The sequence below is a fragment of the Ceratotherium simum genome, chromosome 15 (assembly GCF_057802395.1).
Source record: "Ceratotherium simum simum isolate JZ-2026a chromosome 15, ASM5780239v1, whole genome shotgun sequence".
NCBI lineage: Eukaryota > Metazoa > Chordata > Mammalia > Perissodactyla > Rhinocerotidae > Ceratotherium > Ceratotherium simum.
In genome coordinates this window covers 47,271,008-47,298,833 of record NC_141914.1, presented here as the reverse complement: position 1 = coordinate 47,298,833, position 27,826 = coordinate 47,271,008, and the positions used below count along the sequence as shown (strand labels likewise).

The 27,826-nt window shown below is 34.9% G+C and overlaps 1 protein-coding gene and 1 long non-coding RNA gene across 4 annotated transcripts in view; one reads left to right on the top strand and one right to left on the bottom strand.

Annotated features, from left to right (window-relative positions):
* The window catches only part of NLGN1 (neuroligin 1), an 862,047-nt gene extending 856,771 nt beyond the window's left edge, over positions 1 to 5,276 (top strand). For all 3 annotated transcript variants that reach the window (XM_087440010.1, XM_087440008.1, XM_087440009.1), the window contains exons 5-6: positions 272 to 1,061; positions 1,901 to 5,276. In XM_087440010.1, coding sequence (XP_087296136.1) covers positions 272 to 1,061; positions 1,901 to 2,723 — 1,613 coding nt within the window. In that variant the 3' untranslated portion in view covers positions 2,724 to 5,276. The remainder of the gene's footprint in view (positions 1 to 271; positions 1,062 to 1,900) is intronic.
* Positions 1 to 27,826, bottom strand: part of LOC147915202 (uncharacterized) — an 89,329-nt gene that overhangs the window by 60,248 nt on the left and 1,255 nt on the right. The window lies entirely within an intron of this gene.

Genomic DNA, 27,826 nt, shown 5'->3' with positions numbered 1-27,826 from the left:
TTTGCTACTGCCTCTTTGAGATGCTGCACAATTTAGACCTCTTGATCACTAAAGTAGTTGCCACTCAAAGCAGAAGACCTAGGTCCACTTCTCTGATTCATTATACCCTGGGGATGACTTTATGTACCTTCTCTTAAGCGAAATGTCTCTATTTCCCTGTTTCTTAAGTTCTATCTGGGTTTTTATATACAAGTCTAAAATATCAGATTTTATTGTTTTACCACAACACTATTCAAAGGTCATCTGAAACTCTTTGTTGTTTTTCCCATAGGACTTTTTCAACGAGCAATTGCTCAAAGTGGAACAGCTCTTTCCAGCTGGGCTGTTAGTTTCCAACCTGCAAAATATGCTAGAATGTTGGCCACAAAAGTTGGCTGCAATGTTTCCGATACAGTAGAGTTAGTGGAATGCCTACAGAAGAAGCCTTACAAAGAACTTGTTGACCAAGATATTCAACCAGCACGATATCACATAGCCTTTGGACCTGTGATTGATGGTGATGTAATACCAGATGACCCTCAGATATTGATGGAACAAGGAGAGTTTCTCAACTATGATATAATGTTAGGAGTTAACCAAGGGGAAGGGTTAAAATTTGTTGAAAATATAGTAGATAGTGATGATGGTATTTCGGCTAGTGATTTTGACTTTGCTGTTTCCAATTTTGTTGATAATTTATATGGCTATCCCGAAGGCAAAGATGTTTTGAGAGAAACCATTAAATTCATGTATACTGACTGGGCTGACCGTCATAACCCTGAAACCAGAAGGAAGACATTATTGGCTTTGTTTACGGACCATCAGTGGGTGGCACCAGCTGTAGCTACAGCAGATCTTCACTCAAACTTTGGTTCACCTACATATTTCTATGCCTTTTACCATCATTGCCAGACAGATCAGGTTCCAGCTTGGGCTGATGCAGCTCATGGAGATGAGGTTCCCTACGTACTAGGAATCCCCATGATTGGGCCTACAGAGTTATTTCCTTGCAATTTCTCCAAAAATGACGTGATGCTGAGTGCAGTCGTAATGACATACTGGACAAATTTTGCTAAAACTGGGTATGTGCCTAAAGAATAAAGTTTTCTAAAGAATAAAGTTTTCTATAATTTAATAAAAATATCATTTTATGCATTTAAAAATAATACACATTTTGTGCCCAAATGATTTAATAGATTATTAACAGCAATATATTAAGTTCCTTTATTCAAAATTCTATATTGTAGTATTTCAAAAATCATTGCTTTATTACTCCTTACTTTTTAGGAGTTTTTTAAGAAATGTTTATACTTCTATTGCATTACTCGATAATTGAAGTTATTTTGTTTTTTTAATTACACAGGGCTTATTATTATTGTTTTTCAATAGTGACAAATATTATTTTATAGTGCTTTCCAGTTTATAGTACTGTATTCCTTTTGATTCTCCCAACTACTTTGTGAGGTTGGCAGGCACTATTACTTCCATTTTACAGAGAAGAGAACTGAGGCTATGAGATCCTCGTACAGATATTCATATGTCTAGTATGTAGCAGCACTAGAGCTCAAATACTCATATGCCGATTACATACCCCAAGTCCTTTCCACTATTCCATGCTGCCTCTGCTAGTTTGCCTATGAGACAATGCATATGCATATGAATTTTAAAATCTTTGGATATATAGCAGCCCATCTCTAAATGGACAGAGAGAACAAGAATGTGAGGGTTACTTGAATTATATTATCATCCATCTAACAATCTGCCTGCAATTGGACTTATATTTCTAATTAACCCAAGTTGTTATAACACAATCTAAAGCTTTGCTGAGTTGCCTCTTCAATTAGATGTTAAACTAGTACTATTTCAATTAAGAAAATGAATAAAACAATTTTGTTCTCATAATTTCTTTTTTCTTTCCTAGTGACCCAAATCAACCAGTCCCTCAAGACACGAAATTCATCCATACCAAACCCAACCGCTTTGAAGAAGTAGCATGGACCAGATATTCCCAGAAAGATCAACTTTATCTCCATATTGGATTAAAACCAAGAGTTAAAGAACATTACAGAGCCAATAAGGTGAACCTCTGGTTGGAGCTGGTACCTCATCTGCATAATCTTAATGACATTTCTCAGTATACCTCGACAACAACTAAAGTGCCATCCACTGACATCACTTTCAGGCCTACAAGAAAAAATTCTGTACCTGTCACATCAGCCTTTCCCACCGCCAAGCAGGATGATCCCAAACAACAACCAAGTCCATTTTCAGTGGATCAAAGGGACTACTCAACAGAGCTGAGTGTCACAATTGCAGTTGGAGCATCGCTGCTATTTCTGAACATCTTGGCCTTTGCAGCCCTGTACTACAAAAAGGATAAGAGGAGACACGATGTTCACAGGAGATGCAGCCCTCAGCGCACTACTACCAACGATCTGACCCATGCACAAGAAGAGGAGATCATGTCCCTCCAAATGAAGCACACTGATTTGGATCATGAATGTGAGTCCATCCATCCACATGAGGTGGTTCTTCGGACCGCCTGCCCCCCAGATTACACACTAGCTATGAGGAGGTCACCTGATGATGTTCCCTTAATGACACCCAACACCATTACAATGATTCCTAACACTATACCAGGGATTCAACCCTTACACACATTCAATACATTTACTGGAGGACAGAACAATACTCTGCCCCATCCTCATCCCCACCCCCATTCACATTCAACAACCAGGGTATAGCCAGACAAGAGAAACAAACTCTATTTTTTTGATGGATTGCAGTAAAAGATTACTGAAGATTCCTTGGCTTTCAACCTACAAGACTCTTACTATTTAAATAAGGAGGAATATTATGTGAATATACATATCAAGAACTTTGGGGGTTTTGAAAAAAATGAATTGTACATATATACACAAATCAACTTTAAAAATGAATTTCAATTGCGTGAAGCGATTGTTCTGAATGATACTTTTTCATTCACATTCAAGAATTAATTTTTTGAAGATTTATGTTACATAATGGAATTAGGCATGTGGAACACCAAACAGGAGAGAACTATGTCTGAAATATAAAAAATAAAAATGAAAAAGCAACCATGAATATGCACAAGGGACACACCAATGGAATGTCAGATGATAATTTCACCAGTTTTTATTTGGAGCCGTTTTATTGTGTAGACCATATTTACATATTTGGATAAGTACACAAAGCACCAATGCTGTTAATGGCCTTAGTGGAGGCTCATGCTGAAATTTGCCAGTAAAACAAAGAAGTTTAAAGACTGGCAGGTACAACATTATCACATAAGTGCTGTCAGTACAAAGTTGTGGGGATAAAGGAAACTGGATATTTTTAGCACGATGTGCATGATAATTTATATGCTTGGTGGCTGTGCTGCTGATTAAGCCGTAATTAAAATTCTTCTCATCCCATTGGAGTTTTTAATAGAAGCTTCCTCCATCAATTGGCAGAACCTAAAGAAGATTTTAAGGGGCAAAAGTAATTACAGTTAAATAATTCACAGTAGTTTTGATAATAGAAGGAATTAGTTATTAAAGGTATTCGAAGAAACTATAGCTATAGTGGTGAATACTCGCTGATATGAATCCCAGAAAAAAATTTCCTGTGTTTTTAATGTTCTTTTTATTCCCATCTAAATAATTTATAGAAATATAACCCTAATTGGACATGTGTTACAGGATCTATAATTTGCTGTGGTTTTTGTTACTCTGTATTTTGTTCCTTTTGGTAAGTGAAGTGTGTCCAAAGAGTTACTTCCAACAGTCTTTTATGATATGAGGATGCCCCAAATTACCACTCTGATTACAGTTCTCAGTTAATTGATTTACTCACATTGCATGACAAAATGTTTACTAATAATAATTCAATATAAAGTTCTGTCCCTCCTCACGTCACTTATCTCTCTCACTGAGATTCATTCACTGGAATTTACTCACGCAATCTCAGTAGAGTACAATACAGATAGAGAAGCTAGAAGGAGAGTCAACACCTGGAGGATTTTAGTCTTACACACGTGTGATTTTAAATGAATATTCCAAGATACAGGAAACTCTTCATCCCCCTGTTGTTTACCAGTAACAGTATATCACAGACCTTTCCAAATGTTTGTATATGTAATCAGATGTACATTTATATTAAAAAAAAATTGAGATGGACTTAAAGAGCACATCCTGATAAATACTTTCTCTCTTACCTGTACTATATTTCTATTAGACTAAAGTTATGTGATTTTTTTTTACATTTTTTCAGATGACTAGCAATTTTGATAGTTTGTAAGATAATGCAAAGAACTTTCTCTGACAAACTAACTGCAGTAACAGAAACCTTTCTTTTCAGTTACTCTTTTTCAAGAATGAAAGCTTATTCTACAAAAAAAATTGTATACTACTTGACGGAAACAACTTTGTACATCTTGGCCATGTCACTGGTCATTGCGTGAAATAAAGATAATCTGGATAATGACTATTAGTCCAATGCTAAGAGACATGATCTTTGCTCATTAAAGAGCTAAAATGTTTATTGCTGTTTTGTCTTTTTTTAAAAAATCAAAAGGAACGTGACTGTCTCAGAGTCATTTTTCTAGACCAGTCGGGTTTTTGAAGACATATAGGTAACTTCTACAGAAAACACACGATGTATTTAAAGGCAAGTCTCATCTAATATGAAACTGTTGAAACTCTAACATTGCGAATTCATAATCCTAGGAACTCACGAAAAATATTAGCTTTGTATTTTTAAACACCTCTTAAGTGAAAGTGCTGTAGAAATAAAAAGTGACAATTGTTTTCAGATAGAAACACAGGTTCCAGTTCTGATCAAGGAAAAGGTCTATGAGAAATAAATGTGCAATATTTCATGGAATGAGAATAGCTGGGTTTATGATGTAAGGGTGAGTAAACTATCATAAAGTAATGGATAAAGTTATTCTTCTAGGAGAATTTAAAAGTGCTGAGCAAGACATTAAGCTGACACTAAAAGATAAAAATCTTCTACTTCAAGAAACTTCTTTGTTTATAATTTCCCTTCTCAATTATTAACTATCAGTAAAACGTAGATATTACTTCAAATAACTTCAAATAAAAATCTCTGTTAGAAGCAAAAAGTCTTCAAAATCCAGAGCGGTCTACACGCAGTTTTTGCCTGATGTGGTTATGCTTTTAGACTGTGAACTGCCAATGTAAACTAATAAAAAGCATTGTTTAGCATCTGAAATACTGTTTATTCAGAAAACTATCTTAATTGATTAAACACAAGAAAAAAACAGAAATAGAAGTGACAACAAAATAATATATGAATGAAATCTTTCATATGCATTACTTCACTTGGCAAAACCAACATTCTATTATATTTTAATGATGACCATATTTATCTCTACCTACCTATCCATTACTGTAAATTTATCTATGAATCAATCTATCTATACCATAGCTTACATCTATTTAATTTAGGGAAATGATTTAGGAAAACAAAGCATAGTCCTATTCTTTTTTCTAAAATAATGTAGCATCAACTTTCTGGAAGATAAAGCAGTTCTAGGTTTTATTACTGCCCTCAAGTCATGAAAAAGTCATTGTGAATGAGTGTTACTTGCTAGATTTATAATTACAGCAGCTAGTTTTCTGAATGTAAAGTGATGTCCTACAATAAACAGAACATTAAGAACTGTTTTTAAAGCTGAAACATAATTTTTTAATGCAAGAAATATTTTGAATATTGTTATTCAATTTTAACCAATATGTTTAAAATGTATTTATTTTAATGGTAACTTTCTTTAGAAAAAAAGTGTCTCAAACTTAAAGGAATATTTTTGGCATTACTTATTACTTATTAATTCAGACTTTCCTGCCTCGAATTAAAGCAAATAGTCAAAGCTGCTTAGAATTTATACAAACATTAAGCCAAAATGGACTTTATCTCATGGTTTTGCTATTATATAAAATTATTGCCAGATATTTAACAGATTAATGTTGTTTCAGAGTATTGAATTAGAAATATAAAACTGACAAATTTCAGAGTTTTAAATTTCTATTGAGTATGTTGACCATGAACAAATCTATTTGACTACTATAGATGTGTCATAAGCTTTATCATTAACTTTATGGAAATTGGAAAGTCATTTGCTAATGCATTAAAAATATCCAATTTGATTTTGGAGAGATTATGCTAGCAGCTCAACGCAGAAAATATGAGTAAAGTATAGATTATTTCATTCCTCGTTTCAAATTTAAGTTTGCTATAATGATGCTTTAATTCAATACAATATGAAAACAGCAAGAAAATTTTTTACAAAACAATCAACCATTTGTACTACTACAGAGGAAAACAGGATGGCACTAACTTTCTTGCAGAAAAGAAATGCCAAAACTCAATTTTTACATCTATACCATTTTTTTCTCAGTTATTTCACCTGTTGGCATACTCATCTGACACACATATTAATATCATGAAAGGATAAAAAGAATGTGTTAAATGGGTTCCAGCTTTAAAGACACTACTACGTAGAAATTACTGGGATTCTTTTCTTTGGCGAGTTTCATTGAAATATTTTCACAGGGAAACATGATGAATGGTGTTCCTAGGAAGCTGTCAAATATCATGGCAGTCCTTTGATGTTTGTTTTCTTCTGTGTTACTGGTTCAGAGTACTGGCCTTTTCCTTCATTTCTAGTAATTAGTTGTTATAGACTATCACTTTTTAATGTGAGTGAAAATTAGATAATCTGGTTACACTTGTGAAAACATGCTCCCAAATAAATTCAATTAATGGGCACTTCCCTGCTGAGATTTTGTTATCAGTCATTTAATTATCTTGTCAAGCTTTACCGTTAGAATTGTTTTGGCTTTTTAGTCAATAAACTAAGGGAATTTCTCCAATAGCCTTATATCTCTCCTGCACTTGATATAACAACACACACTTCAAATTTCCATCAGAAGTCTCTAAAGAAATTTCTTACTGATGTGAAACCTTTGGTAGCCAACTTGATTCTTTTTCATAAGCATTCTGATTTGATTTGATTCTGGCACTTTGCTGTATTTGTATGCAGGCCAGAAATCAATTGCGTTTGATAAGTGGTGTGGAGTATTCAGACTAAAACAACCATGTGCAGAGCATAAGTGCCTTTCCTCCTGGGATTTTGGTTATAAACCTTACCACTTTTTCTAATTTGCAGATCCTGGTAATTCAATTTAAAAGATACAATAGGATGACCATGTTATAAATTTCCAACCAGAAAATTTTCTTTATAAAAGTCTTTTCTTTCATTTAATTTGATTTTTGTGTGATATCAAACAGGTCCAAATGACTCTTGGGAAAGAGTGAGATAAATTTTTGGAAAGCAACAAACAATTATTTAGGCATCTGACTTAATGGTACTTAAGTGTGGAAATTTAAATCTCTAACAAACTTTAACTCTTTCTCCAAATAGGTAAGTTTAACTCAAAGGAAGTCTGAAGTTGTTAGAGACAAACATAAATTAGATAGGTATGTAAGTTTTTCTAGTCAACTATTATATATACCATATGGTATATACATCCTATATACTGTATAGTTTATAGGATATTTATGATGGCCCTTTCAGACTCATAAATTTGCAAATGACGTTATATACCTCCCTACATATATACTAATGTGATAGAATTTAGTCCTCTATGGAAAGTCAAGCCAAAGTGCTACCAGTTTTTTATTGAAATGAATGATAACAATTAAAGCTTTAAAGAAATGTGTAAAAGTACAATAATGAAAACTCAGCAGATGAAGTCAAAGCAAAGGGACTATTTTTGAATGCCATTTCCAGAGTTGATATCTGTATGAGATGGTGCATTTAAAAGGAGTTTAGTGTTTTTGATTCATCCTTTCTCTACACTCATACCATTTAGCAAATTAATGGGACATATGTCATGGTTTTTGTAAAAAAGGCCATTGGGTTGTCATATTCAGTTTGTGTTTGGACATCCATGGCTTTCCTTAAAAACACATTTATTATCATGAGTAAATGTTACCATGTTTTCCAAGTTGTGTTGACTATTTTTAAACTCAGAAATAATTTCTTCTCTGTTTGACACACACAAAAACGTTTCCAAGATAAATGTTCCCTTGCAACTTCTTTGTACTGGCCACACATGTGCTGACAGTTCTGATTTGATGGAAACAATGATATTTTATGGTTTGTTCTCCTCTTGGTGAATGCAGGGAAGGAATTTGGAGAGTAAAGTTTGGGAACTTGGATACAGTTGTTATACAGCTTGTCAGAAAAGAAAGAGGAAAAGGGAGGAGAAAGAGAAAAAAGGAAGAATTGAGGAAATAAAGGAAAAACAAAGGAAGAAAAACTTCAGTTTTTGACTAATGACTTTTGCCTCCAAATAGTTTTTTAAATAGGGATCTGTGACAGTTTATAAAAAAAGAGAGCAGAAATTTAAATAAATCCCTTTAAACCATAATCTATTGTCCTTAGAGAACAAGATTAATAATATTTAGGAAGAGGCAATAAATTTAGTCCTTGATCCAAGTCTTGGTCAAATTGCGTCACTGGATACAAACAAAAATAAAATCTAGAATGATATATTTCTCGTCTCGTACTATGTAATGAATAATGATCTTGGTAGCAAAGACTAAGTGAAGTATGGGCATCTCTCATCTGTATATAGCCCAAGATAAGAATACAGTGAACAAATAGGACATCATAGAATTTCCCCATACATGGCCTAAAGATCAATATTTCCAAATTGCCAAATAAAAGAAATGCATTGCTTTGCAGGTCTCCGTGGCCCTGTATAGCCCTCAATACCAAATAAACAGTTCAAAAACATGTAGTAAGAGTTCCACTTTCCACAAAAGGGTTTTGACGTTTTGTAGGATTTGATGTCATTTTATATGATATTTTCTCACTGCCTTTTTACATTTCTTTACATGTTTCAGAATATTATTTCTGAGTTCAAAAAAAGTCCCAAATATATTCTGTAAACGTTCATATGAAAGTAGTATTTTCTAATGGAGTACCATAATTTGAAGTACTTCCTACTGCCCCAATCCTGGAGAGTTGACTTGAATATCCCCTTAATACATGTCTATATCTCCTGAAAATACTCAACTTCACTCTCAGAGCTGACTTTCCCTGCCCGAGGGGAGATTTTCCCACCAGTTACTGCAGCTTCTATTTCTGTGCCCTCTCCCACTATTATTTACGACTTCTTCTCCAAAGGTGTGAAATTTATGGGGAAAGTCTTAAGGTGATTAAATGAGTGGTGCTTCAGGCAGGTTATAAGCTAGTGAACATCAATCAAGCAATAAGAAGAATTAAGCATTCATTCATTCAATAAATGGTGCCCACCATGTGCCAGACAATATGCTGAGTATTAGATACATGGGCCAACTCTATGACTTACCCATTAACATACAATGATCGCCAAACCAGAAATAGGTTTAAATGCTTAAACTATTCAGGTCAACTTTTGTGCTGTCCACTGTACCAAATCATTACACAATACCTTGTTTTTTCTACTTTTATGTCTGAAAATAGTAAACATAAAACAGTATTTGTTGAGTTCACAGCAATATTAATTGAATTCTATTGAGCAAGTTTATCAATAAAGGCAGGTGTGTAGCAATCCTTCCCAATAATCAATATGGCCATATCTGAAGTCACACTATACTATAGCAAAATAAATCATGGAATATGAAATATCCAGCTTAAAGCTCATCTGATCCAACCACTTAACTGATTCCTTAATCCTCTACCACAATCCAAACATGTGATTGTGAAGCCTAAGATTTCACGACACCACAGGTCTGGACTTCTAAAGCACGTGGCTACATTTGATGACCATTAGGAATATCTCCCTTATATTGATATACTGTTTTATTTTTTCTCTTTTGAAGATCACAAAGTCTCCATCACCTGATTTCCTTCCAAATATTTGAAGACAACTATTTTATCTTTCATGAGTCATTTTCTTCTCAAAGCAAAAATTCCCATTTTCAAGACAAAATAGCTTAATATTTTCACTATTCTGATCACTGTTTTTTGAATATTCTCCCAAGCCTAAGTTTCTTAGGAAGTGTGATGTCTAGGATTGAATGTAATAAACACTTCAGGAATAGGTTGCTCTCTACCTGATAGAGCACTAGTATCAACTTTCTCATTTGTGGGAACCATATTCTTTTAATATTACTTATGGTATTATTGCTTTCTATAGTGGCCACAGCACACTGGTAATTCAGATTGAGACCTACTCCCTATTAAAATTCCTTAATATTTCTCCATGTACTGCTGTTAAGAAAACTCTGTTCATCCTGTCCTTGATCATTTGAGTTTTACTTCATCTTCAGGATATTGAACACTATTAAATTCCACCTCATTAGATTCAGCACAATTGTTCTAGCCTGTGAAGATCTTTCTATCCATTCCAGAGTAATGAAATTCAACAAAGTGATAAACATAGCTTCTATCTTCATGCACGTCATTTACAAAAAATATCATGCAGAATTATGTTAAGAACAAAGCTTTGAAGTAATAATAGAGATGGTATATATAGTACTGAGAAAAGCAAAGCTGACATTTACTGAGCACTTAATATATTCTAGGTTCTATATCACATCCCACTATATACCACCACACAACACCCTCAAAATACTTATCAATACTTTTGGATAGACTTATTCATTAATTCCTTCTCTAAAAGATATTTATTAAGGACCTATTATATGTGAGTCACTGAGCTACTGGTGATAGAAAAGTGAATAAACACAGCCTTTGTTCTCCCATCACTATCAACAAACTGATTAACTCTTCATCTTGTCTACACAGATAGTACAAGAGATATTATCAGATACATTTGAAGAATCAATTTTCTTCCATTTAAAATATTTGAATGACATCATAGTCATCCTTAGTAAGAAAATTGGGATAATTACTCTAGACCTTCTATTTGGAGATTTCTCAGGTACTTGTGCTTTATATTAAATGAGAGAAGATATCTTAGAAAAAGAATGTGGTTCAGCCACTATGATATTTTCCTCAATTCTTACACCAATCACATGTCATAATTAAGATGCTGCTTTAGGCCAGTCAAGTGTAGTCTTCAAATGAGATTGCTTACTAGAAAAAGTAATACATGTACAAGGTAAAAAAAAATCCAAATAGGATAAAATATTTTACAGTTACTAATTTGTATATATATTAGTACAAATATTCCCTTCATATATGAACATGTGCAAATGTGTATTGTCTATGTATGTATGTATGTATGTGGGGGGCATTATATGTAAATATTCTTTTTTTAACTCATCTGGAAATGCTCCATGGGAGCACACTATATGTCTATTTTATGGAGAAAATTGAAGTAAATAAAAATAAGTCTCATATTTATCCATAAATTCAAAGCCATTCTAATCAAAATTGCAACAGTGTATGTACGTTTGTTTTTTTCCAGAACTTAGATGGGTAAAGGTCAAGAATGGCCAAGATCATTTTAAAGCAAAAGAATAAGGAACAACTACTTCACCCACCATATTTCAAGAGTTTCTATTAAGCTATTATAGTTAAAACAGTGTAGTGTCAATTCGGAGAGAGACAAATGGAGAATAACAGTGAACTCATAAACAGACCTATGAAAAGGGAGGAATTTGGTATATGCTAGAGTAACATTACAAATCCAGAGGGAAAAATAAACTTGTCAGCTAAAAGTGGCTATCTACCTGGGGGGAAATTATCCGTATGTCATACTACACACAAAAATTAATCACACATAAATTAAAGATATAAACATTAAAAGCAAATTTTAAACTTTTAGAAGAACACTTAGGAAAATATTGTCATGTCCTTGAAGTAGGGAATAATTTATTGAACAGGACAAAAAACAGTATAAACCATAAAGGAAAGGATAAGAAATTGAAATTAAAATCTCAATACATCAGATAATATTTTTTAAATAATTATTTTAATATATAAGAGGGATAAAAAAATACATAAACCCATCAGAATAGGAAGACTAGAAGAAAAGACAACAGAAAAGAAGTGCTAAAAAGTTTTTGAAAGAGAAAAATTAGATAAACTAAATGATATTAAGAAAATAATACATAGTAAATAACATAAATCAGAATTAGAAAAGTTAAAAGATGCTTTAATAGAACTCAAGAAAGAATTATAAATAAAAGAAGCAATGATTTCAAAAGTGAAGATTAAATTTCAAGAAACACAAGAGTAAAGAATGCTTTATGAAACTTGAAAAATGTCTAAAGAGGTAAAAAGGAGGAAAAGTCCAAAAATAAAAAAGAAGGAAGAAGAAAAAGGATTCAAAAGTAAATAAGAAGAGAGACAAAGAAGACTCAAATATGTGTATATGGGATCCTCAAAAAAGAAAACCAAAACAGGAAACAGAACAAATGTAATAAAAACTATAATTCACAAAAACTTCTTCAGTGCAATAGAAAAAGATTTGAAATTACTTTTGGAAAGATGCACTAAGTGTATGAGAAAACTGATAAAAAATGACTAACATTAAGACATATTCTAGTTAAGATTATTGAATATAAAAGAAAAAAACATTCTTCAGGCATTCACATTCTGGTAAAAAGACCAACTCTCTTATAATAGAGACTCGTAATAATTAGATTATCATCAGACTTTTCTAAAGCAATGCTTTTTACCAGAAGAAAATGGAATAGTATATGTAAAATGCTCAAGGAAAGAGAATGTGTGCCAAAGGTTTTTATATTCAGCCATAAACTAACTTAACATACAAGTATGAAGGCCATAGACAAAGAGCTCAGGAAATACTGTTCCCATGAACACTTTCTGAGAAATTTGCCAGACAATGACCTTCAGACAGAAGGGTGACTGATGTAAAGACTGATGATATGGGCACTGAAGAACTGTGACTAAATGAGGGTTATAAAGTGAAGAGTACACTGTATAATTGCTATATACTTTGACAATGTGGACACAGTACAACCATAAAAAATGTGAGAACTGGGAAATCATATGCAAAAATTTTCATTTCTTTCAGTAATCATATTGATGGTGGTAATAGTGCTATTACTACACTGAGGCTGTTATTTGTGTAATGAGGGATACCGCAAATGAGGAATATTGTGATATTCTAATTCTGTCATCTCCACTGTCTTTGAGAACCAGCCGTCTTAATGTGGGAGAAAGGGTATTCTAATACAAGAGAGAAAAGGTTAAGTAAAATCCCATGGTTTGGATTTTAAAGTGGAAGTATCAGAATAAATACTAAAAGAGTGATGCAAACAATGACCACGCCATTAGCAATGAGCATCTCCAGGGCCCAGATTGTGGTCTTGAAATAACATTCCCTGTTTTAAAATGCACACCACAGAGAGAAAGAGAGAGAGAGAGAGATCTGGGGAACAAACTGTACAAGATGAACCTAGAACATCTCATCAAGGACTTCTAGGGATATATCAAAAGGACTCAGGAGCCATCTAGAAGAAGTTCTCACTACCTAGAGATGGGACTATTTGAGCATCAATAAAGATAATTTCAATTGACTGAAACAAATTAAGTTTAAATCCATAAGTTAATAATGGTTTAAAAGAAAACTCTTTTGTCATTTATAGAGGATAACTGGAATCCAAGTTATTGTATCGAAAAGTGAAAAATAAAAAGTTAAAGAATTTGTCCTACTATTCCTCTATGATCTATATAGTTAGGTAGCCAAATAGTAGATGAAGGGAATTTACTCCTAGGAGAACTATTTCAGCTAATAAAAGAAGGAATCATTGTATTAGAATTTCACTTTTCTCTCATCCTAATGAATGAATGTATCTATTGAGCATCAATGGCTGGCGCCAACATAAAAATAGAATCACTATGAGCCTTCTGGACAGAAATACACACCATCACCTCTGAAGAGGTCTTGCACCCAAAAACGAACCTGTATCTGATGAAGTCTCTGGGTCCAACTATCAGGAAATATATAGGATAAAGGAGCAAGTTAAAAGAAACAATGAAATCAGCAAAAGTCATACTACAGGAAGTTTTATCAATTAAATTTCCTGGTTTCTTCAACAAATAAATTGCAAGGAAAAAAAATATGGTGAGATAACATGTAGATTAAAAGAAATTTACAAAAACTTTTAAAAAAAATACTGCTTAGAGAAGTACCCTTGTGTGATCAAATTATAAAGAAAAGCAAAGTGGGTAACAAGGCCCCCAAGTGGTGATTATTTATAGGAGAGGAAAGAAGTTATGATTGAGATGGGCATGCAGAAGACTCTTGGGGTGGTTTGCAAAATTCTATTTCTTAATCTGGGTGTTTTTCTCCAGAGTATTTCTTTTACAATGATGTATTAAACCAAACATTCATTTCACGAGATTTTTCTGTACCTGTGTTATATTGTACAATAAAATAAAAAAGATTGTAATAAAAGAGATAATACATGGAAATGTTTCAGACTTAAAAGATATGAGTTTATTACTTGAAAGGGCCTACCACCTACTTAGTATAATGGATGGAAAATGTACACCATTGAGGCATACCATCACAAAATGTCAGGACAGCAGAAGAGAAGGTCCTCAAGTTTCCAGAGAGGAATAAAAGGGGTTCTGAACATCAGGAAACTAGAAGACACTGAATAAATGCCTCAGTTTTTGAAGGGAAATTGTGATCAACCTAGAATTTTATATCTAAACAAAATATTAGTCCAGTGTATCAGTTCAAGAAGGCACGGATCCAGGAGGGAGATCAAGGGAACACCCAGGACAACTCATCAAGAGTCCAGAGAACAATCAGTCCAGCTTAGAGCGTGACACTGGGGACCCAGGTAGAGATGTCTTTAGAATAAAATTGAAACAAATGGAGTATCTGACATGTTTCATCATATTAAAAAATGTTATTTTTATGGATTTTATAATTCTTTTGCTGAATTTGGGAAGGATGTAGAAAACTATGAAATGATCATTGTTAATACAGAGAAAAAAGAAAAATACTATAAAAAATGGAATGTAATCCTTGAATATATCTTTGTGCACATGAATGGAAGTACACTTAAGGGATAATTCTTACAAATAGAAAGGTTGGATCAAAGGATATTTTCTCTCTTTTTGACTATTTCCGGATCGATTTTCAAAGATGTTATACAAATATACACTCCCACCAACAGTGTATTGGAATACCTGTTTCCCCATATTCGGGCCAAAAATGTAATTATCACTTTTTAATCTTTTCCATTTTAATGTAAATCGAATGTCATTATTGTATTAATTTGCATTTTTAAATTGAGGTAAAGCATCTTTTCTTATGCTTATAAGACATTGTATTTCTTTTTATATTAAATGTCTTCCTTTACTTTGTATATTTTTTCTATTTGTTTATTAATCTCTTCTTATGGAATTATAAGAGCTCTCTATAGATAAATAAAATGAATACTTTTTGTCATGTGTGCTGTAAATAATTTTGCTCAGTTTTCCTTTGAATTTTATGTTATTTTTGTGCTGGGCAGAAATGTTTGCATTTTATTGTTTAAATGTATCACTGTTTCCTTTATGTTTTCTGGATTTTGTGTCCTGCTGAGAAAGAACTTCCCCATTCCAAGAATTTTTCTTTTAATTTTCTCGTATTTTCTTCTGTTATTGACAGCCTCATTGTCTATAGCTAAATCTTTGACCTATCTGAAATTTATATTGACATAACAGGTAAGGAGGAATTTAGTTTGATTGTTTTCCAAGGTAAATCGAGATGGTAGTTCAGACCTGAGTAAAATAGATTGTGTTTTATTGTAAAGCTGAGAACTTTTTTCTTTTTAGCCACTGGAACCTGTAAGACTGTAGAAAAGCAAGATGCTAGCTGAACAACATGTGGATTGTTACTACCTCAGCTTGTCTTCTTACATGCTTATGGTGCAAACCTGCCTGCTCCCTTAGTATATGAAATCCTATTTCCAAATAGGAAACTTCCAAAGAGTTTAGAACAATCCAGCCAGTGAAGGGAAGGTTCTCTGGCTTATGATCCCGTATGCAAATGGTGCTATCATGGGGCTTTGGGTTATAAAATATATTCACATCTACAGATCATATTCTCTAACTGCCACTCAATATTAAAATAACTTAAGAATAACAAGTTTACTGAGCCCTGTAAGCAGAAGAAAATCAATAGTAAGAAAAGAACTATCATGGGTAAGTACTTTGACCTAGGTTGGACAAAAGTATAGTCTCACCTGCCGCCAGACTTGCAGACCTAAACCAAATGCCTGATAGATGCTGCCATAGGATTGCCAAGGATTTCTATCAAGTAGTGTATCTGAAAGACAACAGTGGTCATCTTGGCGTCTTTAAGATACCCTGGTTGGCAGTCTTGGGTTTCTTCCCAAATTGTACATCAATAGAATAAACAATCTTCTGACCACTTTTTCTCCTGCTGCTGAGAAAGATCTAATTTAACTGTTTGCCTAATTTCCTCATCCATTGTCCTGCATCTCTGATTCTCTGGCCATCATTTTTTTGAGGTTGATTCTTGGGGACCACACTTTGCTACATGACTTAGTTCCATACCTTTTTACTCTAAGCCTTAAAGACCCTAACAACGGCAAGAAAAAGCTAAAAGGAAGTAATAAAAGGCTTCACGTTAGAGCTGAAGAAAATTTAACAGAAGCTACTTTTGTTCAGATTTCCACGAAGGCTTTTAGCGAAGATGAATGAGCTCATGCCATGAAGCTGAGTGTGTTTTAAAAAGTGATAAAAGGTTAATTGGGTACTGTGTGAGTGAGACTGTATATAGAGAAATTCTTTAGTTGATGGTCTAAGTATACTTAACAAAAGTTCACATATCTTATATCTACATCAGGTTGCCATTCTACACAAACTCTACACAGCATTTTGGGAGATAAAACAAAAGAGATTAGCAATGTGTACACAGTTTCCAATAAAATATTTTTGAGGACTTAGGTGGGGGAGGAAAGGAGATCCAGCAGATACAAAAATATGTGTTAAGTAGGGAGAACGATAATTATTTTTTTCCTCTGGTGACCAAAAGTTTCTTTGAATAATAAGCACATATGTTTGTTTCAAGGGCTGTAAAACCCTGGGGAAAGATTGAGGGCCTCAATAATTAGAGCTGAAGCTGAAGGAATCATTATTCACAGAGAAAAGTCTTAAGAAGGAAGAAGCAGTCATCAAGATAATATTCATTAATAGGAGTCAATCTTGTCAATTTCCCTTTGCTTTTCCATGGTTCAAATCCTGTGTTCAACTACATTTTCTTTCCTGTCTTCAATCAGAAGGTTCGTCCTTTCACCAAAAACTAAGAAATACAAAACTATAGATTTACATGTATTTAACATGGAGATAACTATGTGCTTCTTCCAGGAAATATTATGTTCTGTCTTTGCTATGTAGACAACAAAAACAATAAAGGGGAGAGGTGATTTAAGACTCAGGAGATTTTTTTTTTCTTAAGAGGATTCAGCCTTAAATATCTTGGCCAAATCATCTGGCCACTCTTCTGTACATGAGATAAAAATATCCACCAAGTTGCATTTACCCAGCTAAGGTGACTTCATTATAAAGGCTACCTTCTACCAAGTTATGTCTACATGAGCCTCTACGCAAGAACAACAGCTCATTGCAAATCCAGAGTTCCCTGAGTTCCTCCCTCACTTCTCCTGCCCTCCATGAACTCCCAAACTTTCTTTTCATATTTGCAAACTTGTTTTGTCCTTCCTCCTTGGATGCACCACCTAGTCTATCTCACCTCGGCTTTTCTCCTGAGTATGTTCCATCACTCTTCTCTATAGCAATGCATTCATAGAGACCTCTTGTGGTAAAACCCCTCCCAATTACACTACGTTTCTAGGGATCTCCTTCTCCTGTATCTCATATCTATCTTGTCTGTATTCTCTTTATTAATCCCCATTGCCATTTCATAATTTTGACCCTCAACCACTCTGACCTGAATGTTAAAATAGCCTCCTACTTAGTTTCCAAAATCCTGTATGACCCAACTGCTGTTTACATTGATAGGCTTCCTCATCCTCTTTCCATACAGCCTGGACTCCAGCCATAAAGAACTCTCCTGAAGTTCCTCAAATGCATTATGCTCTTGGTCTCTCTGCTCTGGGTTTTGCACAGACTCCACCAGCTTCCCTCTCTGCTTGGCCAACTCAGAGACATCATCCCTCAGGACTCAACTCAGACGGCACTTCTCTGGGTAGCCCTTTCTGGTCTTTGTGACTTCTGGCTAGGTAAAAACTGGGATCTTTGTCTTACCTCTGCCACAACATAAATCATACTTTATTTGGCTATTTCTCTGTACCCTTTAGACCGTCTTATTTGCAGTTGTACTGCTCAGTTCAGATTTGGAAAAAAAAAAATGGCATGTACAGTCCCTGAAAATGTCTTGACTTTTCTACTTCCATGATTTTTCACATGCTCTTTTTTTTGTCTGAATTTCATCTCTACCAATTTACTCTCCCTCCAGCCCTAAGTACATGCCTTGGTCTGTTGTAATCCTGCTTATCCTTCCAGGTCAGACTCAGGTGTTCTCTCTTTCATGAGCATTCCCTAATCAGGCCCACTAGAATTGATCTGATCTGTAGCCTAACCATGTGACATGGATCACACACTGCTTTGTAGTGTGCTCAATCTCTGTTTTCTCTCCCACACTAGATGGATTAAAAATAGGGACTAGGTCTTAAAATATTTTTATTCTCCACATCATCCATCACAGTGCTTTGCAGAGAGTCAGTGCTTAATACGTACTGAATGAATCATTATGAAATAATTTCTCAAAGCTATAAACTTTTCTGTGCTTTCTCTAAAAAATGTTCAGTAATAGTACTTTTCCCCTTTGTGAATTTCTTAATCTTTCCCTTATTTCTTCCCTTAATTCTAACAAGGATGTATGTGATTTCCTTCTACATATTTCCCTTACCATACAGCAGCAGAAATCCTTCTGAAGGCTTCGTGGGAGCAATAGAAGTGCATAAATAATTCTGTTTGGCACAGGTGAAATTGTAATTAGAATTCACATCTCTTCAACTGCTGTTTCAAAGACTCAAAGATCTCCAGCAGGAACTTTTGTTCCACTACCTAAAAGCAATGTGGAGTGTGTGCCCTTTTTTGTGATCTTTTCTCTCACCACCAACATAACCAAAGCCCAACCACCTGTCCTTAAACACCTCAGCTCAAATCAGACAATATTTATGAGGTCTTCCTTGCTTTCTCTAAGCTGAAAATATTCCCTCCCAGCCCTATATACACACAGTGCTGTATCTGTATCTCTTTCATGACAGTCATCTCATTCTGCCTCATGCTTTTGTGAATATTTATGCCCATGTCATGTATCCCTTCCAGACTGTGAGTTCCCAGAGGACAGAATTGGTGCCCTCTGACTTCTCTGTTTCTCTTTGTCCATAGAAAAGTGCCTTACACATTCATGTGGATTCTATCGCCTATATACCTGATGAATGGTATATGACATATACATAAAAAATATATATATATGAATATGCTATGTACATACAGTACCCATATTTATATCTTTGGAGTAGAACTTATATTTATATTAAGCCAATCTGCTCACCACTGTAAAAGAGAGAATCAGGTAGACTGATGTTATTAGAGCCTAAATTGCTGTTCCAAACTTATTTTGATGCCATTATTCTCCCTCCTAAAATGTAAGAAGAGCCTCAAAAAGAATTTCAGTTGTATGCCTTAGATATCACTTCTTTCCAAATCCCCCCCGATCTCCAAAGATTTCCTATAGTTTTTATTACAATTTCATAGCAGTAGTTACAGTACATTGTAGCTGCTCATTCATTTGACTGCTTTGTCTTTGATTTCCTTGAAGGCAGAGACTATCATATTGACTTTTGTGTTCACACTGCTTAGGAAGACAGCTGTGGTAGGCAAGATAATGCCCCCATCTAAGATACCTGTGTCCTCATCCCCAGCACCTGTGCATATGTTACCTACTATGGCAAAAGTTACTTTGTAGATGTGTAAGTTAAGAATCTTGAAATGGAGAAACTATCCTGAATTAGCCAGGTGAGCGCTAAATGTAATCACAAGGATCCTTATAAGTGAAAGAGAGAAGAAGGGAAGTCAGAATCAGAGAAGCTATGACAACAGAAGCAGAGGTTGGAATGAGGCTATTGGTACCTTTGAAACGGAGGAAGACACAAGCCAAGGAATGTGGTTAGCCTCTAGAAGCTGAGACAGACTTTCGGCTGTTCTAGAGGGAAGTAGATTCCCTCTAGAGCCTCTAGAAGGACTACAACTCTGCCAATACCGTGAGGTTAGCCCGGTGAGCTCCATTTTGGACTTCTGACTTCCAAAAGTGTAAGTTAAGAAATGTGTTGTTTTAAGTCACCAAGTCCATGGTAATATGTGATAACAACAATAGGAAACTGATACAGTAGCCAATACATGGTAGGTGATTCGTAAATATTTGTTCACTAAAAGAAACATGGGACATTAGGCCTGAAAAATATCTTATAGAATTAATGGATGTAGGCAACAATTGAGAATAGGCCTGAGGGGAAGGGTAGGTAAGGAAAAATTCCCCATTACTAATTGAAGGTGGGCTTGAAAGAGCAGTTCAGGTAAAAAAAATATATATATACATATATATACACACAAAACCCATAACTCCCCATTTTCTGGCTTAGGCAACTGAGTGGATAATAGAAAATATATAAAGAAAGCTTGTGCTGTTAGTTTTGGACATGTTTGGTATTAGTGTCACTATGGAGCAACTAGATGGAGACTTCCAGGAGACAATGGAAAATTTGGTCTACGAACTCAAGGGAGATCTGATGTAACCCAACAGCCTTGGACTATAAGGGTAGAACAGGAAAATAGCTGGAGATAAGGCAAGAAAGGCAGCATGATGTTTCTTACTGCCAAGGGAAGCCAAACTCAATTTATCAGAAGGAGGTTGGGATGGGTATTGCAAGTATTTGAATTGGGAAATGATGTCATCAAAGCTTCTCAAACATTAATCTGGTGGCCTATGTAAAATAGATTGGTAGAAGGGGAGACAAGACAGAAATACCATTTAGACTTTACAGATCACTTGCAAAGACACTGTCTTATTTGATCCTCACAGGAATCTTGTGAGTCAGGTAAGACAAAGCGTTATCAAAAGCTAACTATTTTTTATATCATCATAAAACCACTTGTATCATATCGATGATTATTTCAATCCACTTTTAAAGCTTTACATATAATTTTCAACATGCTCCATTTCTTACTACTTTAATCAGTGTATTAAGGTTCTTGGTCAAATTCCTAGCCCCTAATAATCAGCGGCAATTTATCAATAGAAAATCAACAGAAACGAATAGAATTCATCCATTTAAAATATTTCAGTCCTTACACAAGCTAAATTATCCTGAGGTGGAGGGGGGAGAACATTGCATTATTATTAGATGGAATAACAGAATATTCCTGTAAAATGAGTTGGATCAGATGCTTTTATCACAACTAACTATTGTTATGATAGAGCCATATTGGTCCAATATTGTTAACTAAGAAAAAGCATTTGGATGAACCATTTCAAACCTTCTCTAGAAGGTCTCTCACATAGCACTTTGAGATTTCAATATTGACTCTAATATCCATCTGGCAAAGCTTTAAAATCACAGAGCTTAAAAATATACCACAATGAAAGAGTCTCTGGGGCTATATTTAGGCACTGTTAAATCACCAGGAATGATTTGGTTAGAACAAGAGAAAGGTAACTGAGAGAGTGCCCAGGTAAAGCAGGTTAGGAGCTCAAAATTTCTCACCATTACAGTTTCTAATTCAATTCTCTCCGTTTGATTTATAGAAGGCTGCTCTGAAGCATTCATATGAATAATTCAGCACTTACGGATAGGAGAAACAATGTAGGCCTATCTTCATATGGATTAAAACAGTTTCTAAAGCTGATTTCACTGTGACTCGAGCTTGTCCTGCGGTTCACTTTTGACTCATCGTTTGGCTCTTCACCATCACTAATCCAGAAAAAAACACTATTTTTTTGGACACGTTTACTACTGGCGATGCTTTTTTTCAAAATGCAAATATTAGCAATTCTTTAGGTGATTTCATTGTTTCGGCAACCCAGAAATGGTCAACATAGTCTAAAGCCTTACTGCTCAATGTATGGTCCATGGACCAGCAACATCAGCACACATGGGAGCTCGTTTTTCTTTTTCACAAGAAGTTTTTTTATTTTCTTTGAGTATATGCATGTGTATGCCTAAATGACCATTTTATTGTTTTGTAACTTTAAGATGTCAATATACATTTCATGTAAAGATATGAAAAAATAAGAAAGGTCTCCTAAATATTTCATTTCAATAAAGAAAGCTCAAATATATCACTAAATATATGCTTAGAAAAGAAAATACTAATCCATTGGGACTTGGTTTTAAATCATACGGGCATAAATTGTCATATTGCAGTATTAGTTGTATGTTTTGTTTGTTTGTTTATTGTGGTAATATTGGCGTATAACATTGTATAAATTTCAGGTGTACATCATTATACTTCTATTTCTGCATGGATTACATCATGTTCTCATGTTCACCACCCAAATACTAATTACAACCCATCACCACACACATGTGCCTAATTATACCTTTCACCCTCCTCCCTCCTCCCTTCCCCTCTGGTAACCACCAATCCAATCTCTGTCTCTATGTGTTCGTTTGTTGTTGTTATTATCTATACTTAATGAGTGAGATCATATGGTATTTGACCTTGTCCCTCTGACTTATTTCATTTTGCATAATACCCTCATTGTCCATCCATGTTGTCACAAATGGCTGGATTTCATCGTTTCTTATGGCTGAGTAGTATTCCATTGTGTATATATACCACAGCTTCTTTATCCATTCGTCCCTTGATGGACACTTAGGTTGCTTCCAAGTCTTGGCTATTGTGAATAACGCTGCAATGAACACAGGGGTGCATGTATCTTTACGTATGGGTGTTTTCACGTTCTTTGGATAGATACCAAGCAGTGGAATAGCTGGATCGTATGGTAGTTCTATCCTTAATTTTTTGAGGAATCTACATACTATTTTCCATAGTGGCTGCACCAGTTTGCACTCCCACCAGCAGTGTATGAGAGTTCCCTTCTCTCCACATCCTCTCCAACACTGTTGTTTCCTGTCTTGTTAATTATAGCCATTCTGATGTGTGTGAGGTGATATCTCATTGTAGTTTTGATTTGCACTTCCCTGATAATTAATGATGTTCAACATCTTTTCATGTACCTGTTGGCCATCTATATATCTTCTTTGGAGAAATGTCTGTTCAGGTCTTTTGCTCATTTTTTAATTATGTTGTTAATCTTTTTGTTGTTGAGATCCATGAGTTCTTTATATATTTTGCAGATCAACCCCTTATCAGATGTATGGTTTGAAAATATCTTCTCCCAATTGTTAGGTTGTCTTTTCGTTTTGTTGATGGTTTCCTTTGCTGTGCAGAAGCTTTTTGGTTGATGTAGTCCCATTTGTTTATTTTTTCTATTGTTTCTCTTGCCCGGTCAGACATGGTGCTTGAAAATATGTTGCTAAGACCGATGTCGAAGAGCGTACTGCCTATGTTTTCTCCTAGAAGATTCATCGTTTCAGGTCTTACATTCAAGTCTTTAATCCACTGTGAGTTAATTTTTGTGTATGGTGTAAGGTAACGGTCTATTTTCAGTTTTTTGTATGTGGCTGTCCAGTTTTCCCAGCACCATTTGTTGAAAAGACTTTCCTTTCTCCATTTCTTGTCTCCCCTTTGTCAAAGATTAGCTGTCCGTAGATGTGTGAGTTTATTTCTTGGCTTTCGATTCTATTCCATTGATCTTGTGTCTGTTTTTGTGCCAGTACCATGCCGTTTTGGTTACTATAGCTTTATAGTATATTTTGAAATCAGGGAGTGTGATACCTCCAGCTTTGTTCTTTTTTCTCAGGATTCCTTTACCTATTCGGGGTCTTTTGTTTTTCCATATAAATTTTAGGATTCTTTGTTCTATTTCTGTGAAAAATGTTGTTGGAACTTTGATGGGGATTGCATTGAATCTATAGATGGCTTTAGGACGTATGGACATCTTAACTATGTTAGTTCTTCCAATCCAAGAGCACGGAATATCTTTCCATTTCTTTGTGTCTTCTTCAATTTCTTTCAGAAATGTTTTATAGTTTTCGGTGTACAGATCTTTCACCTCTTTGGTTAAGTTTATTCCTAGGTATTTTATTCTTTTTGTTGCAATTGTAAATGGGATGGTATTCTTAATTTCTCTTTCTGCTACTTCGTTGTTAGTGTACAGAAATGCAACTGATTTTTGTATGTTGATTTTGTATCCTGCAACTTTACCATATTCGTTTATTACTTCTAAAAGTTTTCTGGTGGATTCTTTAGGGTTTTCTATATATAAAATCATGTCATCTGCAAATAGTGACAGTTTCACTTCTTCCTTTCCTATTTGGATCCCTTTTATTTCTTTCTCTTGCCTGACTGCTCTGGCTAGGACTTCCAATACTATGTTAAATAGGAGTGGTGACAGTGGGCATCCTTGTCTGGTTCCTGTTCTTAGAGGGATAGCTTTCAGGTTTTCACCATTGAGGATGATATTAGCTGTGGGTTTCTCATATATGGTCTTTATTATGTTGAGGTACTTTCCTTCTATACCCATTTTATTCAGAGTTTTTATCATAAATGGATGCTGTATCTTGTCAAATGCTTTCTCTGCATCTATTGAGATGATCATGTGATTTTTAGTCTTCATTTTATTAATGTGGTGTATTACGTTGATTGCGTTGATTGATTTGCGAATGTTAAACCATCCCTGCATACCTGGAATAAATCCCACTTGATCATGGTGTATAATCTTTTTAACGTATTGTTGTATGCGATTTGCTAGTATTTTGTTGAGGATTTTTGCATCGATGTTCATCAGTGATATTGGCCTGTAATTTTCTTTTTTTGTGTTGTCCTTGTCTGGTTTTGGTATCAGGGTAATGTCAGCTTCGTAGAATGAGTTAGGGAGCTTCCCCCCCTCCTCAATTTTTTGGAAGAGTTTGAGAAGGATAGGTATTAAGTCTTCTTTGAATGTTTGGTAGAATTCAACAGGGAAGCCGTCTGGTCCTGGACTTTTGTTTTTGGGGAGGTTTTTGATTACTGTTTCGATCTCCTTACTGGTGATTGGTCTATTCAAATTCTCTACTTCTTCTTGATCCAGTTTTGGAAGGTTGTATGATTCTAAGAATTTACCCATTTCTTCCAGATTGTCGAATTGGTTGGCATATAGTTTTTCATAGTATTCTCTTATAATCTTTTGTATTTCTGAGGTGTCTGTTGTAACCTCTCCTCTTTCATTTCTGAGTTTACTTATTTGTGCCTTCTCTCTTTTTTTCTTGGTGAGTCTAGCTAAAGGTTTGTCTATTTTGTTGATCTTTTCAAAGAACCAGCTCTTGGTTTTATTAATTTTTTCTATTGTTTTTTTGGTCTCTATTTCATTTATTTCTGCTCTGATTTTTATTATTTCCCTTCTTCTACTGATTTTGGGCTTTGTTTGTTCTTCTTTTTCCAGTTCCTTTAGGTGCATTGTTAGATTGTTTATTTGAGATTTTTCTTGTTTGTTGAGATAGGCCTGTATCGCTATAAACTTCCGTCTTACAACCGCTTTTGCTGTGTCCCATAAATTCTGGCATGTCGTATTTTCATTTTCATTTGTCTCCAGGTATTTTTTGATTTCTTCTTTGATTTCTTCGTTAACCCAGTCGTTGTTCAGTAGCATTTTGTTTAATCTCCATGTATTTGTGGCTTTTCTGATTTTCTTCCTGTAGTTGATTTCTAGTTTCATACCGTTGTGGTCAGAAAAGATGCTTGGTATTATTTCAATCTTCTTAAATTTATGGAGACTTGTTTTGTGGCCTAATATGTGATCAATCCTGGAGAATGTTCCATGTGCATTTGAAAAGAACGTGTATTCTTTGGTTTTTGGATGGAATGCTCTGTATATATCTACTAGGTCCATCTGTTCTAGTGTGTCGTTTAAGGCCAATGTTTCCTTATTGATCTTCTGTTTGGACGATCTATCCGTTGGTGTAAGTGGAGTGTTAAAGTCCCCTACTATTATTGTGTTACTGTCTATTTCTGTTTTTACGTCTGTTAATAATTGCTTTATATATTTAGGTGCACCTACACTGGGTGCGTAGATATTTACAAGTGTTATAGCCTCTTGTTGGATTGTTCCCTTGATCATTATGTAATGCCCTTCTTTGTCTCTTTTTACAGTTTTCGTTTTAAAGTCTATTTTGTCTGATATGAGTACTGCTACCCCAGCTTTCTTTTCATTGCCATTTGCGTGGAGTATCTTTTTCCATCCCTTCACTTTCAGTTTGTGAGTGTCTTTAGGTCTGAAGTGTGTCTCTTGTATGCAGCATATATATGGGTCTTGTTTTTTTATCCAGTCAGCCACCCTATGCCTTTTAATTGGAGCATTTAGTCCATTGACGTTTACAGTAGCTATTGATAAGTATGTACTTACTGCCATTTTTTACCTTTTTTTTTTTTTCCTCAGTGTTTTAGTAGTCCTTCTCTGTTCCTTACTTCTTCTATACAGAATTGATGGTCACTTTAGTTTGACCTCTGTCTGAAAGCTGTACTCTTTAACTACCCTCCTCCCTCCTTTTATGTTTTTGATATCATATCTAACCTCTTTTTTGTGCATTTGTGTCCATTACTTTCTAATCGTGGAAATAGATAATTTTTCCTATTTGTGGTCTTCTCTTTTCCCCTTAAATCAGTCCCTTTAACATTTCTTGTAACACTGGTTTCTTGGTGACAAACTCCTTTAATTTTTGCTTATCTGGGAAAATTTTGATCTCTCCTTCCATTTTGAACGATAACCTTGCTGGGTAGAGTATTCTTGGCTGTAAGTTTTTTCCTTTTAGCACTTTAAATATATCGTGCCATTCTCTTCTAGCCTGTAAGGTTTCTGCTGAGAAGTCAGCTGATAGCCTTATGGGGTTTCCTTTGTATGTAACTTGTCTTTCTCTTGTGGCTTTTAGGATTCTCTCTTTATCTTTAATTCTGGACATTTTGATTATGATGTGTCTTGGTGTGGGCCTCTTTGGGTTTATCTTGTTTGGGGCTCTCTGTGCCTCCTGTACCTGGATGTCTGTTTCCTTCCTTAGGTTAGGGAAGTTTTCATCTATTATTTCTTGAAATAGATTCTCTGCCCCCTTGTCTCGCTCTTCTCCTTCCGGGACACCTATAACACGGATGTTAGTGCGCTTGATGTTGTCCCAGAGGTCCCTTAGACTGTCCTCACTCTTTTTAATTCTTTTCTCTTTTACCTGTTCAGCTTGGGTAATTTCTTCTAGTCTTTCTTCCAGCTCACAGATCCATTCTTCTGTATCCTCTACTCTGCTTTTGAGTCCCTCTAATGAGTTTTTCATTTCCAGTATTGTATTCTTCATTTCTGATTGGTTCTTTTTTTATATCTTCCATTTCTTTGTTGACATTCTCACTGAGTTCATCTATTCTTCTCCCCAGATCAGTGAGCATCCTTAACACTCTTAGTTTGAACTCTCTGTCGGGTAGGTTGCTCATTTCTGTTTCACTTAGTTCCTTTTCTGGGGTTTTGTCCTGTTCCCTTACTTGGAATGTATTCTTTTGCCTCTTCATTTTGCCTGTGCTTGTGTCTACGTATTAGGTAGGTCAGCTACGTCTCCTGCTCTTGGATAGGTGACCTTATGTAAGTGATGCCTTAGGAGGCTGCCAGTGAGCTTCCCTCAGTTCTCAATGTTCCAGGGGTCACCCCTATGTGGGGTACGTGTGTCCTTCTATTGTGGCCTGTTAGCTCTCCCTATAGGCGCC